Source organism: Anolis sagrei, chromosome X, assembly GCF_037176765.1.
Source record: "Anolis sagrei isolate rAnoSag1 chromosome X, rAnoSag1.mat, whole genome shotgun sequence".
In the NCBI taxonomy this organism is placed as follows: domain Eukaryota; kingdom Metazoa; phylum Chordata; class Lepidosauria; order Squamata; family Dactyloidae; genus Anolis; species Anolis sagrei.
The window spans coordinates 32,639,273-32,656,295 of NC_090034.1; the positions used below are offsets into that span (position 1 = coordinate 32,639,273).

The 17,023-nt window shown below is 42.4% G+C and overlaps 1 protein-coding gene across 5 annotated transcripts in view; it reads left to right on the plus strand.

Moving 5' to 3' along the window:
- The window catches only part of CAMKK2 (calcium/calmodulin dependent protein kinase kinase 2), a 63,098-nt gene that overhangs the window by 35,629 nt on the left and 10,446 nt on the right, over positions 1 to 17,023 (plus strand). For all 5 annotated transcript variants that reach the window (XM_067473127.1, XM_067473129.1, XM_067473128.1 and 2 more), the window contains 10 exons: positions 183 to 236; positions 2,426 to 2,477; positions 3,267 to 3,400; positions 4,162 to 4,198; positions 6,583 to 6,604; positions 6,905 to 6,993; positions 7,279 to 7,478; positions 10,533 to 10,586; positions 13,872 to 13,945; positions 14,952 to 15,039. In XM_067473127.1, coding sequence (XP_067329228.1) covers positions 183 to 236; positions 2,426 to 2,477; positions 3,267 to 3,400; positions 4,162 to 4,198; positions 6,583 to 6,604; positions 6,905 to 6,993; positions 7,279 to 7,478; positions 10,533 to 10,586; positions 13,872 to 13,945; positions 14,952 to 15,039 — 804 coding nt within the window. The remainder of the gene's footprint in view (positions 1 to 182; positions 237 to 2,425; positions 2,478 to 3,266; positions 3,401 to 4,161; positions 4,199 to 6,582; positions 6,605 to 6,904; positions 6,994 to 7,278; positions 7,479 to 10,532; positions 10,587 to 13,871; positions 13,946 to 14,951; positions 15,040 to 17,023) is intronic.

Below are 17,023 nucleotides of genomic sequence, written 5' to 3' on the forward strand. Positions count from 1 at the left end.
GTTTTGGTCTTTGTAGCGATTGGCCCGTGTTTTCAGGGAATGGCATCTGGCCACCCTCCATTTTGAAACTGTCTGGACGGCCCTCAGATGTAGTGTATAAATATTTGACTGCTATTCTTGATTTTATGAGTGATGGTTCCCTTATAATATTTGGTGGGTTTTTCTCTCTCCCATTTCGGTAGGGCTCCTATGGAGTTGTGAAGCTGGCTTACAATGAGAACGATAACACCTACTATGTGAGTAACAACGAGGCAATGCGTGGTAAAGCCGGTCACGGCGACATAAGCAGAAAAGTCAGCAGCAAGAGGAGACAAGGCAACAGGATAGGAAGATTGGAGTGTGTGGCATTATAGGAGCTGCGTTCCGATCTAGCCCACTTCCTGCATAGTTTAGTCATTGTTTCATTCTCTTGGATCATTCCCTGTACAAACAGTTTGGGAAAAGCGTGTGACACAAACCTGAAATTTCGCAAAACATGAGTGTTGAACAGCAATAATAAAACAACATGAATCAACCAAAGACGAACCAAGACATGCCAGGAGTGCGACTTGAAAACATTTACAATTTACCGTCTGTATTTCTGCTCTTTTCTGCTTAAATGTCTCTGAAAACTGCACTTGAACCTGGTGCTGATTTAGGGCCCTTCCACATAGTCATATAATCCAGAATAGCAAGGTGGATAATCCACAATGGGTTATCTGAGCCCACACTGCCATACACCCCAGTTCAAAGCGGCAGTTCAAAGGGCTTTAGCTTTACCTTCATTGCTTCTGATTTAACTTGTTCTCTCTTTAAAGGTGAGGAAAGAAAATTAAATTGTAAACCCTAGAGCTCTGCAGAGAGTTGGGAATCATTGTTTATTTGTTCAGTTGCTTCCGACCTCATGGACCAGCCCACGCCAGAGCTCCCTGTCCACTGTGGCCACCCCCAACTCCTTCAAGGTCAAGCCAGTCACTTCAAGGATAACATCCATTCATTTTGCCCTTGGTTGGCCCCTCTTCCTTTTTCCTCCCATTTTCCCCAGCATCATTATCTCCTCCAAGCCTTCCTGTCTTCTCATTATGTGGCTTCATCTTTGTACTCATGAAGTACTTATGAAGTACTCATTAAGTACTTCATCTTTGCCTCTAATATCTTTGTTTTTGATCATGCCCATTTTTGCCTGAAATTTACGTCTGATGTTTCTAATTTTCTGGAAGAGGTCTCTTGTCCTTCCTATTCTATTGTCTTCTTCCACTTCCATGCATTGCTTGTTTAAAAAAAGTTCCTTATCTATTCTGGCTAACCTCAGGATTTGTGCATTTAATTGGGCATATGTCCCCGCATCACTGTTTCCTTTTGCTTTCCTTATTTCTTGGGCTGCTTCCAGTGTCTGCAGACAACCATCTTGCCTTCTTGGTTTTCTTTTTCTTTGGGACGTACTTTGTTGTCACCTCCTGAACAATGTTGCGGACTTCTGTCCATAGTTCTTTGGGTACTCTATTTATTAAGTCTATTCTTCACCTCCACTGCATATTCACTAGGAATATTTGTGAGATCATATCTAACTGGTGTGTGTGTTTTCCCTAATCTCTTTAATCTGATTCTAAATTTTGCAATAAAAAGTTTGTGATTTGAACTACAGTCAGCTCCAGGCCTTGTTTTCACCGACTGGATGGATGTCTGCCACCTTTGACTGCAAAGTATATAGTCTGATTTCAGTGATGACAATCTGGTGAAGTCTATGTATAAATCCATCTTTTAGGTTGTTGGAAGAGAGTGTTCATTATACACAGTGAGTTTTCCTGGCAAAATTCTATCAGTCCTATAGTGCACTGATCTTTAGAACATCGGATTAGTAATTTACCTTCAGCGCCGTTGGCTGCTAGACTTCCTTTTGGCTTTCAGCTAGCTGCATCATCACATCTGAGGTTAGTTTAGCTTATCCTCTGCTACTCCCCAGTAGTATTTTGACCATCTTTTGACCTGGAAGTCCCATCTTCCGATTGCATACTGACATATCTCTGGTTGTACTGATCCATTTAGTTTTCATTGCGAGAATACTGGGGTGGGTTGCCATTACCTTCCCCAGGGATCATATTTAGTCTGACTTCTCTGCCATGACCTTCCTTCCAGCAAAGGTTTGTTACCTTGTTGCGGTGCTGGAGCCTGAGCACCTCAATGGCGCCACTAGTGAAACCGTGAAGAGTTGGCGTCAGGAGTAGGGAAATGATAATTAGGCCTTGGTTTGTGTCTGTTTATCTTCCCTGTTCTCAGAGTGATTCTGGTTCTTTTCAACACTTAAAATATGGAGAAGGGTGGAGTGTTTGTATATTGGGGCAACCCAGTATCCACATGACAGAAAGTGTTTTCCTGGCTTCGTTTTGAGGCTCTCCAACGGTTTGCTGAGCCCATGGAGTGACCTTGGTGCCCTTTTATCTTGCAGGCAATGAAAGTCCTTTCCAAAAAGAAACTGATGAGACAAGCAGGGTTCCCGCGTAAGTGAGAGTGGCTGTTGTCATTATTGCATTCATTTCTTAAATCTTGCATTTTCTCCTCATCCCCTGGACTCTTGGTTTACTAAAGTGAAAACAAATATAGTTAAGGCTGCTGGATCTACACTACCAAGTCATGCAGTTTGAACTGCATTGTATGGGTCTACACTGACCATTTAAACTGCATTAGTTGGCAATGGAGATCCAGCCTAAAGTTAAGACGCAGTTTGGGCAATGGAATTCAGAGCATCAAAACAGGAAAATTAAGCAACAGACAATCTTTAAAGGCCCTTTCCTCCGCCACCACCAATTCTGGAAGGCCTGCAGACACATATAAGTTCTCATACATACAAAAGGATAGCAAAGAAGGAACCAGCTTAGCCTGTAGTCCAGGAATCTCTCTTGAGCCCAACTGATGATGGTAGGCTCATACATCATGGAAGTTGGCCTAGAGCCACACTGGAGAACTTGGAGATTCTTAAAGAGGTGTTCCTCTCAGGTAAACAAATAGTGTTTTTTATTTGTGGCAGCCCTGTGTCCCTAAGCCTGGCTAATATGGAGGGCTGACAGTATTATCAATTTGACTTCCAACTACTATGGATATTTCCCTGATTTCTTAATATGCTTGTCACCAGAGATGCTGAGACTCAGACCTGCTAAATCAATAAACTATAGATCACAAGTGAGACTTTGAAAATCTGGCCAAGGGTTATGGAACACCCTCTGATATCTTGCAAACCTTTGCAGTGACCCCTACTTAATACCCCCTCTGGTCTGTGTTGTCTTAAACAGGCCGCCCTCCCCCTCGTGGTGCCAAGCCACCCCTGGAAGGCTTCTGCCAACCCAAAGGGCCCATTGAGCAGGTCTACCAAGAGATTGCCATCCTGAAGAAACTCGACCACCCCAACGTCGTGAAGCTGGTGGAGGTGAGGCTAGCTTTGGAGGCCTTGATTGTAATTTTATCTCATAAGAGGTGACACTGTCATTCGGCTTAAAGAAAAGTGGCTGATCAGAGTTATGGGGGTTATTGGGATTGGGACTAGGGTAAAGGTAGAGGAACCTTGGAAAAGTATGTATGTATGTGTATATGTATGTGTGTGTGTGTGTGTGTGTGTGTGTGTGTATATTCACAAGAATCATCACTGACCATGAAGGTGGAAGTATTTTCTATAAACAGCAGTTCTCTGACTCATGGAAGACATAAGTGGATTGCAGGGGAAATGCAAGCATTGGAAGCGCATTGCGTTCCTGCTACTAATCTCAATGGGAAGTAAAAAGTAACCCTGTTTTAGTTTAGTTTTGGCCTGTGCAAGATGTTTGGCCTTGTTTACATCACTTGCACAGTCCTTTTATGGCACTTTAAAGTGAAATGGCTGTTGGTAGATGTTGTCTAGAATGCCTGCTGCTGGGTGCTCTTGATATTGCTGGTGCCTCTGTTTGCCTTTGCTTGCCCCTGAATAGTGAAACAATGCAAACTGTGCCTTAAGACACAATAGATAATTCTCCGGACATAGTTTCTGTGTCTGTAGTGGCTCAGGCAACACATCCCTTAAACAATAGGAGATACTACAACACCCTGTGATAACTGTAGTAACATAAGTCACAAGAATGTAGATGAATATTGTCTGTCTAACCATCTATGTTTTTCTTCTCCTTCCTGCTCTCTCGCCTCCCATTACATTGGCAGGTGCTGGATGATCCCAGCGAAGACCATCTGTACATGGGTAAGCAGCCCTCACCTCCTCCATTTTGCCATGATTGCTTTTCCCCATGATAATAACCCTTCCAGGGGTGAATTTATCTTCCGAGGGGTAGATTTCACTCACTCCCTGTTGTCTCATTCCTGTTCTTAACTATGAGTCGTTTGTAAGTTGGATGTTTGTAACTCTGGACTGCCTATATATATGTGTGTGTGTGTGAAGATTTGTATATAAAGTTTACAAAACATGTTGAGAGCATGTAGGACCTTTTGATACCATTTTAGTTGCTGTAGTTCCATCCTATAGCAATCCTGGGATATGTAGTTTTGGCATGGACTTGGATGCCTTTACGATGTCTCTTAGATCTACATCAGAGTATTCTCAGGCCTCATCTACACTGCCATTATAGCACAGATTGAACTTAATTCTATGGTCATATAATCCAATTTGATGCAGTTAAACTGCATTGTATGAGTCTATGTCAATAATGATAATGATAATGATAATAATAATAATAATAATAATAATAATAATCGCGCAAAAATACTGTGGGACTTTCAAATCCAACTGACAAAGTTTTGTAACACAAGACACCAGACATCACGATTGTGGAAAAGAAAAAAGTTTGGATTATTGATGTCGCCATACCAGGTGACAGCCGAATTGACGAAAAACAACAGGAAAAAACTCAGCCATTATCAGGACCTCAAAATCGAATTGCAAAGGCTCTGGCATAAACCAGTATAGGTGGTCCCAGTGGTATCTCAGCTGGCATTTGGAAACAACAAACATTGACAAAATCACGATCTGTCGACTGCAAAAGGCCACCTTACTTGGATCTGCGCACAACCTTCGAAAATACATCACACAGTCCTAGACGCTTGGGAAGTGTTTGACTTGTGATTTTGTGATACGAAATCCAGCATATATATCTCGTTTGCTGTGGCCTACTGTGTTTTTGTTTCAGAATAATAATAATAGTAATAATAATCACTTTATTTCTCCCCCTGGGGGCTCAGAGTGGATTACAGTATAAACAGATGCCGGCAAACATTCAGTGCCTTGTTACAATACAGTGAGGCACACAAACACAAACAAAGCAAAGGCTTCTCCTTTCATTTCCAGCTTTAGAGGTGGTGCTCATCTTTGGCTCTGGGGGAGGTGATGTTCTCCATTTCCAAGCTGAGGAGCCTGCGTTGTCACCTCCTGGTCGTGTGACCGACATAACTGATTGGAGCATCTTATGTAATGCAGTTCAGTCTGCATTATAATGGCAGTGTAGATGGGGCCTTAACATCTCTTGAAATGACAAATCCCAAGTGATGACACTATGGTCACTAAAGTGCTATAACACTTACTGTTATATGCTGTTATAACAGCTACTGAGTCAGAAAGTTTGCTGACCATTTTAGGCCATAAAACATGGTTTTGTTTGCTGCTGTTTCTTCTGGAAGCCTTGCATGAAGTTTAATTTAAGAACTGCTGGTGTGTGTGCCTGTGGTCTGGGTGCCGAGGCATCTAAAGCCAGTTACAGATGGGAAAGAGATCAAAATAGACCGCGGATGGGGCTCCCATATTTCCCCCATCAGTGCACCATCTGGTGTTTGTTTCTGAGTTGTTTTTTCCCCCATCCAAAGGCGTATGCATGCGTGCGTGCGTGTATGTGTGTGTGTATATATATGTATATGTATATATTACAATTTCAGAACTGTCCTTCTGGATGCAATCAATGTTGCCACATTCTTTGGCAATTCTTTTCCAAGAGGAAGTGGGTAGTTTGCTGCTGCGGTTTAGTTCTTCCCCTCCACTTGGCTCTGCCACTGACTTGCGGGCAATGTTTTGTTCCAAAACTTGAAACAAGGTCTCCCTTAATGTGTGAAAACATGCAGAAATTTTCCCTTCTCCTCCCACTAGCATCCCAGGTATGGATCCCAAATCTCCTCCCCTCGTTTCCCTCTGTGGTCTCTCTCACAATGGCAACAGGAAGCAATGCCTTTTGAGAGGGACTATGGAAGAAGACTGAGGCTGGATCTACACTGTCTTATGTCCCAGGATCTGATCCAAGATTATCTTCTTGTCCCAGATTATCTGGCAGTGTAGACTCATATGATCCAGTTCAAAACAGATAATCTGGGGATCAGATCCTGGGATATAAGGCAGTGTAGATCCAGCCTGAGACATTGGGGTTTGTGGATCTGATTGCAGGGAACCTGCAGAAAGAAAGGTTCTCAGCCCACCTTCCACAAGTAGGAATTAGCAACATGCACGTAATGAACTCCTTTTTGTGGGGCAGAACCATGGCTGGATGTCAGATGTGAACCATGGTGGACTCATTATGATCAAAAGAGATTAGCTTTGTTTTGTATGAGTTTGTCTCTTTACAGTCCCCTCTTTCTTTTCTCTTTCAGTGTTTGAGTTGGTGAAAAAAGGGTAAGCTTGTCCTTCTTCATATTAATCCATACGGTGCATGTAAAAATACAGTTGGTTGCCCCAAAGGTTGTGTATCCTCGACCAGTCTATCTTTAGGGGAAGAGGCCCTTCAATGTGTTCGGACTCATGGGACCTGCAGCACAACACGACCTGGAAGGCCCCATGAAGAGAGGGTTGCGCCACTCTCTTGAATGGGAGCTTACTGCCTCCTGCATTGTAACTAACTGGATTTGACTTCTCTGTCCCTAGAGATCAGGAAAGGTCTTGCTTTTTAGGCCAACCTGCATCTTGTCTTTGCAGGCCTGTGATGGAAGTGCCGAACCTCAAGCCTCTGACAGAAGACCAGGCCCGGTTCTACTTCCAGGACCTGATCAAGGGCATTGAATACTGTGAGTTCTCTCGGGGATGTCAAGAAAAAAATGGTGATAGCTGTGCAAGAGGCACAGATCCTCATAGGGCTGTCTCTGGAGCGAAGCCTCCTTTATTGATTTGTAGTCATGACTTGGTTCTGTGATGGGAGGAGCGATGAGAAAATGGCGTGGCTCTGAGCATATGCAGAATGCTGTCTCTCCACTGTCGCAGAATCCTCCACACTTGACCATAATAACTTGTATATGGAAATAATAATAAGATTAAAAATAATCATTTATTTATTACCCCCTTCTCCTCCACAGTGCACTATCAGAGGATCATCCACCGGGATATTAAGCCTTCCAATCTCTTAGTCGGAGAAGACGGGCACATCAAAATCGCGGATTTTGGTGTGAGCAACGAGTTCAAAGGGACCGATGCCCTGTTGACCAACACGGTGGGCACACCGGCGTTCATGGCTCCAGAAACCCTCTCGGAAACCCGAAAAATATTTTCTGGAAAGGTATGACTGGGGGCAGAGAGAGAGAGAGAGAGGTTCTATAGCTTTATACCCTTTAATAATGGCTTAATAGCACTCTGCTACTGTCACGCAATATCAGCTGTCAGAATTTAAGATGCAGTTGTAGACCCATCTCTTCCAGCAGGCCTATCCGGTCAATTTTAACTTGTGAATTTTAACCTGCATTTTTATTGGTAATTTTAATCTGCATTTTATCTGTGTAGATTTGTATATGTATTTTAATACTCAGTTTTACTGTATTGTACCCTGCCTCAAGTAGAGGCAGGTAAATATTAATATTAATAGTTTTTTTTAGTATAGGTTTTTTTGCAAGATTTTTTAAAGTCCTCCAACAAGAACTCTCATGTCCCCTTAGCAGCAGGGAGGCAGTTTTCCTATGTTTCAACTTTGGCTGTGTTTTCCTTTAAGTATATTGGAATTCAAATTTTGGTTCACCTGTTTGAACGTAGGGTCCTCCTGAACTTGAAACACACATGGTCAGAGGACAAAAATGGTCTCTTAGGGACTTAGGGGACATTTTAAATACAAAACACTTTTTTCAAATGGTTCTGGGGTTTTATATGGGCCTCAAAAATAGCTATATGGAGCTATGGGCCTTCGCCAGATCTAGCCATTGAGAACTAGGTTGTCTGAAATGGTCCAAAGGCCAATGTACATCACAGACTAAACTCGAGGGAACTGGGTTGTTGTTGTTGTTGTTATTTGATACACAACAAGATAGGTACACAGCAAACAAGATCACCGTGCTGGCTTTTGTATTTCCTCACACGTCAGACACTTCCCAAGTGTCTAGGACTGTGTGATGTATCGGTGAATAATAATAATAATAATAATAATAATAATAATAATGGATCTTTGATGTTACAATCCCAGGTGACAGCAGGGTTGAAAAGAAACAACTGGAAAAACTGACACGATATGAGGATTTAAAGATCGAACTGCAAAGACTCTGGCACAAGCCAATCAAGGTGGTCCCAGTGGTGATTGGCACATTGGGTGCAGTGCCTAAAGACCTTGGCCTGCACTTAAGCACAATCGACACTGACAAAATTACCATCTGTCAGCTGCAAAAGGCCACCCTACTTGGATCTGCACACGTTATTCACTGATACATCACACAGTCCTAGACATTTGGGAAGTGTCCAACATAGTGATCTTGTTTGCTCTGTACTAATCTGTTGGGTTTCAAATAATAATAATAATAATAATAATAATAATGGGTTGCTGTGAATTTTCCGAGCTGTATGGCCATGTTCCAGAAGAATTCTCTCTTGACGTTTCGCCCACATCTATGGCAGGCATCCTCAGAGGTTGAGAGGTCTGTTGGAAACTAGGCAAGTGGGGTTTATATATCTGTGGAAGGATGTCCAGAGTGGGAGAAAGAACTCTTGTCTGTTTGAGGCAAGTGGGAATATTGCCATTGGCCAGCTTGATTAGCACTGAATGGCCTTGTAGCTTCAAAGCCTGGATACTCCCTGCATGGGGGAACCCTTGGTTGGGAGGTGTTAGCTGGCCCTGATTGTTTCCTGTCTGGAATTCACCTGTTTTCTGAGTGTTGTTCTTTATTTACCCTCCTGATTTTAGAGTTATTAAATACTGGTAGCCAGATTTTGTTCATTTTTTATGGTTTCCTTTCTGTTGAAATTGTCCACATGCTTCTTGTGGATTTCAATGGCTTCTCTGTGTAGTCTGACATGTAGTCTGAGGCTGGATGGCCATCTGTCAGGGGTGATTTGAATGCAATATTCCTGCTTCTTAGCAGGGGGTTGGACTGGATGGCCCATGAGGTCTCTTCCAACTATTTGATTCTATGATTCTATGATGGTTCTCTGAGTGGTCCAGCATTTCTGTGTTCTCAAATAATATCCTGTGTCTAGGTTGGTTCATCAAGTGCTCTGCTATGGCTGACTTCTGTAGTTGGATTAGTCTGTGGTGCCTTTCATGTTCCTTGATTTGTGTTTGGGCATTGCTGCATTTGGCCATTCAGTGCTAATCAAGGTGGCCAATTGCAACATTCCCACTTGCCTCAAGTGGACAAGAGTTCTTTCTCCCACCTTGGACATTATCCCACAGATATATAAACCTCACTTTCCTAGTTTCCAACAGACCTCACAACCTCTGAGGATGCCTGCCATAGATGTGGGTGAAACATCAAGAGAGAATGCTTTTGAACATGGCCAGACAGGCCGGAAAACTCACAGCAACCCAGTGATTCTGGCCATGAAAGCCTTTGACAATACATTATTATTATTGTTATTTGTAGCCTGCTTTTTCTCCCTAAAAAAGAGACTCAAAGCAGCTCACAGTAAAACCAATACAATTCAACTTAAAACTATACAAACATGAATAATAACCCAGGTTCTCATTATTATTATTGTTGTTGTTGTTGTTTCTAGTCCACTTTTTCTCTCTGAAAAAGAGACTCTGAGCGACTTGAATAAAATCAAATACAATACAATGTAAAACCTCAAAAATAGACAATCATTAACATAGAATGAAATATTAATAGTATTAAAAAGAAACAGTCCACCCTTTAGTTCTTAGGTTAACAGGGTCGATTCAAAGGGTGAGACGGCTGGGTATCTGAGTGGAAGAACTACTCGTGTGCCCTTGGAAGAAAGTTGGGATATAAATATAATAGAGAATAAACAATGCTCATTCAAGTGGCATTGTCGGCATGTGCAACTCGACCACAGCTGTGGTTTGTCTTCTCATACTTGATCCATCTCACCATGCAATAAAGGCAAGCAGGAGCCTATGAATATGTGAAGTATGTTGGGAAGCGTTTTTAAAATGATTTCTCTGCTATACAATATGATCATCCCTCCCCTAAATTTGTTTTCTGAGCCTTTATTAACTTCCCTGGTATCAATAGTATTAAAAGCAGGATCATGTATCTCCCTAGCAGCTCTCGTTGGATATTTTAAAAACATGTTATCATTTGAAAAGAATGAAGATCTGACACTTTGGGAGATGGTGGATTATATTTAATTTTTCCCTTCTCTCCCCTCCTCCCCCCCCCCCCCCCACCCTAAGGCTCTAGATGTTTGGGCGATGGGGATCACGCTCAACTGTTTTGTCTTTGGACAGGTATGCAAACTCTCTTTATTTTCACAAATTAGGGGAGACATGTAAATGGATGAAGACATGCTTAGACTATAAACCAATGGTTCCTAACCAGTGGTCCACAGACCACCAGTGATCCACAAGAACTCCTTCCTTGGAGGCTTTTAAGCAGAGGCTGGTTGGCCATCTGTGGTGTGTGTGGGGGGGGGGGTGCTTTGATTGTGCTTTTCCTGCATGGCCCATGCAGGAAGAACCTTATGCTGCTAGGATTCCTCCTTAGCAGCATAAGGTTCTTCCCTGGGAAGATGGGCCGCCCTTCCCTGCCACTCTCTTCCTCCTGGATGAGGCCACGAGACCCTTCCAAGCCCAGGCAGCAAGACCTTTCATTCCTTCCCTTTGCCTTCTTTTCTCTTCCCCCCCCCCTCCCTCCATCCATCCTTTTTTTATTTGCCCTCTCTTCCCTTTCTTCCTTTTGCCTTCTTTTTTCTTGCCCTCCCTTCTTCCCTTTTTTCCTTGCCTTCCTTTCCTTCCCTTTGCCTTTTTTTCTCTTGCCCTCCCTCCCTGCATTCCATCCATCCATCCATCCTTTTTTACTTGCCCTCCCTTCCCTTCCTTCCTTTTTCCTTCTTTTCTCTTGCTCCCCCTCCCTCCCTTCTTTCCCTTTTCTCTTCCCTTCCCTTCCTTTCCTTTGCCTTCTTTTCTCTTGCCTGCTTTCCCTCCCTCCCTCCCTCCCTCCCTTTTTCTCTTCTCTTTTCTTCCTTCCCTTAGCCTTTCTTCTTTCCATCCATCCTTCCTTCCTTTTTTACTTCCTATCCCTTCCTTCTCTTTGCCTTCTTTACTCTTGCCTTTCCTTCCTCCCTCCCTCCCATACTTTTTCTCCTCTTTTCCCTTCCCAACCCTTCCTTTGCCTTCTTTTCTCTTGCCTTTCCTTCCTTCTTTTTTCTTTCTCCTTTTCTTCCCTTCCTTCCCTTTGGCTTCTTTTCTCCTTTATTTTTCTCTTCTTTTCCTTTGCTTTTTTTTGCTTTGTCTTTACCAGCCTCATCCTGCTGCCTGAGGATTAGGAGCAACTCCCAACAAACATGCCCCCCTTCAACCCTGCTCCCTTCTGCCCTCCATTTGAGGTTCGCTGAGTTTGGAGCAGTGGCTCCCAACTTTTTTAAAAAAAATCTGATTCTCTTGAAGAGTTTTGCTGTAAAAAAGCAATTTTTATACTAAAGTTTGAGGAATCGCCTTGCGCTGTCTTATGCTGTTCTCCACAACTTATTTATATGAACAAGGGTTTTCTGCTTTGCTGGTAATTAAAAACAAGTCCAGCAATTGATTGAAAGTAAGTGATGATATGCGTGTAGCTTTGAGCCCCAAGATTACCCAACTTGTAAAAAGATGCAAGCTCAAAAATCACATTGATGCAAACTAAATTTAATTTTCTATTAAATATGATCTTTTGATATTATAATAGTACTATTAATTAATTTATTATTATTTTATTATTTATTATATTTGTATACTGCCCCTCTCAGCCCGAAGGTGACTCGAGGCGATTTACATTTGGCAATCAATGCCCCACAAAATAAAATACAGTCAAAAACAATTACGTATAATATAACCATATAAAAACAATAAACAATTAACAATTAAAACCATAAAATACAATTCTCAGTGTTTCATTGTTTATGTTACTATTTATTTATGTTACTATTAAATTTAACAAATATGTTAAAAGTTTTTATTCAAGTTTATTATTTATTTTTTTGTATTAAAATGGATTTTAGAAAGAAAAAAGATAAAAGCAAGGGGAGGTGAAGATAGAAAGATAAAGAAGGGGAGGGGTGGGATAGTGCTAGAAAAGGGGGAAGGGTAATAGAAATATTGTCTCCCATCCATCTTCATCGGGGCTTGTCAGTGAGTTTGCTTCTCAGTGTGTGCTCCTCCGGCTTGTTCCTTCTTAGTGTGATACAATTTTCTTCTAAATTATTCATTTTAAATTATCATGCTCATTTTATTCTTTGTCATGTAGTCTTTAAACATAGTCCAATCTAATGTTTTCATTTGTTTGCCTTGAGACTTTGTTACTAAATAAGTCAATTTGTCCATGTCCATGATGTCCATTACTTTTATTAGCCATTGATCCATTGGGGGTATCTCTTTCATTCTCCAAGTGTTGGCATAAACTATCCTAGCTACCATTGCCATGTAATTAAATAATTTATCTTTATTTGTGTCCCATTCTATATTGATTATTCCTAATAAAAATATTCTGGTTTAAGTTGGATTTTTGTATCTCAATTTTTCTGGCTAACTTCCTGTATATCTTCCCAGTAGGCTTTTGCCCTTTCACAAGACCACCAGATGTGGTTAAAAGTCCCCTCTTGTTAGTCACATTTCCAGCATTTGTTGTTCATATGTTTGTAATATTTGGATAACTTTTGTGGTGTTTTATATCACTGGAACATCATTTGAAAAATTAAAGTTTATTTTTAGATTAACACAGTGTTCAGTTGTCCCTCACTTATCGCGGGTGTTATGTTCCTGGACCACCCATGATAAGTGAAATTCTGCGATGTAGGGACGCCCCCCCACCTTCCCTCCTCGCCCTCCTTACCTTCCTCTTCCTCCTTCTCATTGCTACATGGGCCTCTTGTCGCCGCTTGGGCCCTGCGACGTCTCCTCAGTCATGCGGTGATGAGGAGGAGGAAGAGAAAGGTAAGGAGGGTGAGGGGGCAGCTCTTATTCTCCCTGGGCCTCCTTACCTTCCTCATCCTCCTCCACTTTGCTGCCTGGGGCCCCTTGCTGCAATGCTGCATGGGGCCCAAGCGGCAGCAAGAGGCCCCAGGCGGTGAAGAGGAAGAAGAAGAGGAAGGTAAGGAGGGCAAAATTATTTTTTTAAAATAAAAACATCCAGCAAAACAGTGAGTCCGTGATAAGTGGACCACGAAGGAGCGAGGAAGCACTGTATTATTCTTAAATCTTGTGGGTCCCTGCTAACAACAAAAAAACCCAAGTGGTCCCTGGTGAAAAAAAGTTTGGTAGCTGCTGCTATAAACGGATTTTATAACACTGCCCCCAAAGTGTAGTGTAACAATTTTACATAACTTGTTTACTTCAGGCCTGAAACTGTGGATTCCTTAGCTTGCACATAACTCTGAGCACTTGGGATAGTTGTCTTATGACCACGTCAACTCCCTCCAGTTATGGTCAATGGGGATATGTTCCTTTTTTTTTGGCTCCTGGTGACACACATTTTAATATACTAGCCCCAATCCCATGTTGCTTTATAATGCTTTGTTGCATTCTCTTGTTCTTCCCTAGTGCCCTTTTATGGATGAGCGGATCCTAAGTTTACACAGCAAAATCAAAAGCCAGATGCTGGAGTTTCCAGACCAGTATGTATAAAATGCAGTTTATGAAAGTCCACATATCTACTTGTCTGGGGAAGAGACCAGCTTTACAGAAAGCTGTGTGATTGGCAGACAAGAAAAAAAACTAGCATGCAGCTGCTGTTGTCAATCACATCACACACACACACACACCCCGCCTCCTCTCACCCCAGACACCTATGGAGAATGTTACATTGAAAACAAACACAACTTGAAACACTCCGAAACAACAAACCTTTACTAATCTCTCAGAAATGTTTTGGAGGCTTCTGTTTCATTTCATAATGCTTCAGAGGGGGTCTCGTTCTGATTAGTGATTTGGAGATTTGTATTAACAAATCATACAAATCTCCAAAATTATGAAACAGACCTCTGAAGCTTTGCACAGCCCTAGTTCAAAGAGAAGTTGCATTCATTGGCCCTTTGCTTGGTGTCAAAGCCGTCTTGGGGTTTTATTTGAAGAGTATTTCTTTGGGAAGATCCCTCCCCACTAGCCAAGCCAGTGGGAAGATCCCTCCTCCTCTTTCTGGTGGGGAGAAATTAGGGCCAATGTGGGTAAACTCAAGGAATTGGGTTCTGGTGGCCGCTCTCTAGGAGCTCATCTACACTCCATAATTAATGCGATTTGACCCCACATGAACTGGCATGGCTCAGTGTTATGGAATCATGGGAGTTGTGGTTTGATGAGAAGGCTAGAGACCGTGTAAAACTACAGTTCGCAAGATTCCTTTGCATTGAGCCATGGTAGCTCAGGTAGGATCAAACGGCGTTCATTAGACAATGTAGATGCACTCTAGGTTTTGGCTAAGCTCTTGTTTAGTGTTTGCTTTGGATACCTTTGCCTTCAACACCCAACAGATGATGCATGCTGTATTTTACAATGTATTTTTGCAGTCTTATGGACTAGAAACTCATGAGTGGGTATTCTCATGACATCCCTGTTGTCACTAATAGTTCTGTGGCACAGCTCTGCTAGGTTCACCCCTTTTGCCTCCTCCTGATTCTCCTGCAGGCCAGACATTTCAGATGAACTGAAGGATTTGATAACAAAGATGCTGGACAAAAACCCCGAAACCAGGATCACCGTCCCAGAAATTAAGGTATCCAATGGTTAATCCTTGATATCTTGGGAGGTATGGTGTTCCAAAGTTTTGGCGGGTGCGCTTTTCTTCTGGTTTTTGTTGTGATTCTGTTTTCATTGTCCTTAGCCCCATCACTCCTCCTTTCTGGTTCTGGAAACCTTTTCTAAAAAAGTGCTACTGTACCTTCTAGTCCCAAATACAGTTTACAAAGAGATTAAAATCTGTAACAAGTGAATTTCAGTGGAACAGTTGCATATGAATAACAGCCTTTTGCAAGCACTTTCTTTCACCAGGGTTACTATATGCACTTGTTTCTGTTATATATATGTGTGTGTGTATCCAGGACACACACACAAGCTTGGGTACCCAGCGTTGCCCAGGTTATTTGAAAAAGTCATTTTTTTCATTGTTCAAAATTCATAAGGTTGTGGGTGAACTATAACTCATATCATGCTGGGTTAACCCCGAAAACTCCATCAGTAGTTAAAGTTTATTATATTGGACAAGTTTGCTCTAGATGCATCATTGGTGGTGTTCCGTGTGCTCTCTGGCTGTAGGGGAAACTACAACTCCCACTATGGCAGTGGTTTTCAACCTGTGGGTCCCCAGATGTTTTGGCCTTCAACTCCCAGAAATCCTAACAGCTGGTAAACTGGCTGGGATTTCTGGGAGTTGTAGGCCAAAACACCTGGGGACCCACAGGTTGAGAACCACTGCACTATGGTGAGTCAGTCCCCTCAAACCCCTCCAGTAGGTTGAGTTAGTCACGGGGGTTCTATGTGTCAAGTGTGGTCCAGATCCATTATTGGTGGAGGTCACAGCTTCGCTGGTTGTGGGTGAACTACAACTCTCCCAAATCAAGGTGGATTCCTCCCCCCCCCCCACCCAAAAGCCCTCCATTATTTTTGTTGGTCATGGGGGTTCTGTGTGCCAAGTGAGTTCCAGGTCCATCATTGGTGAAGTTCAGAGTGCTCTTAGATTGCAGGTGAGCTATACATCCCAGTACCGTCAACTCTTAAAAATCATGGTGAATTCTCCCCAAACCTCTCTAGTATGTTCAGTTGCTGATCAATTCCTCTGTTGCTGTGTGCCTTAGAAAAGAATAGGAAAGCGTTAAGGGAGAGGCAGTGGGCGGGGTCATGTACATTCCATGCCAACGGAGAGAGTAAAAAACACTAGGATGCCTGTGGTGGAGGAAAAACAGAAAATCTTGGATGCAAATGTCCCCGTATGGCAGCCTTCACTTCAGTGGTGGGCAGTATGGTGTTTGTGGAGGTCATTGGCAGGGCTCTTGTACATGTTTACAGTGCTCTCTATAACCTACAATGTCATTGGAGGGAGGGCCATTGGTGTCTCCTGAGCAGTGGGAGTTACAGCTAAAATATCAATTTGAAGGAGTTTAAAATTCATTGAAGACTTAGCAAAAGAGAGAGTGTATGTGTCAGTGTGGGGGGATACACTGCTGGGGAGGTTGTGGGTGGGAGTTGGGGAGCATATTTAGTTTTAAATGTAATTTTAGTTGTATGGGTATTATTATTGTATCATAACTGTGTTGTAAGTTGTATCCAGGACACAAATACTCAATAGTTTTTAACTTTTGTCCTCGCCATATGTTTAAAGTTATTGGGTTGTGTCATGTTATTCTAAGCCGCCTTGAAGAGAAAGGCGGGGGAGAAATAACAACACCAAGAACAGCAACAACAACAACAACAACAATAATGGTGTGGGACACTGGGAAGCCAGGGTTCAAATCCTCATTTGACCTCATTAGAGGAAAGCAGTGCTGGCAAATTCCCTAAGGCTAAGGAAACCCTGTGATACATTGGGGAGGTGTGTGGTTTCTGGCCTGTATGGCCGTGTTCTAGGCTGTATGGCTGTGATACAGTTATTTTTGGTTGCACCAAGGCTCTTGGGTGATCTATGATATTGTAGCAAAGGCGCTATATAGACGGGCAGTAGTGCTAGATGCTTGTATTCCGAACAATAAAGATTTATGGTATCT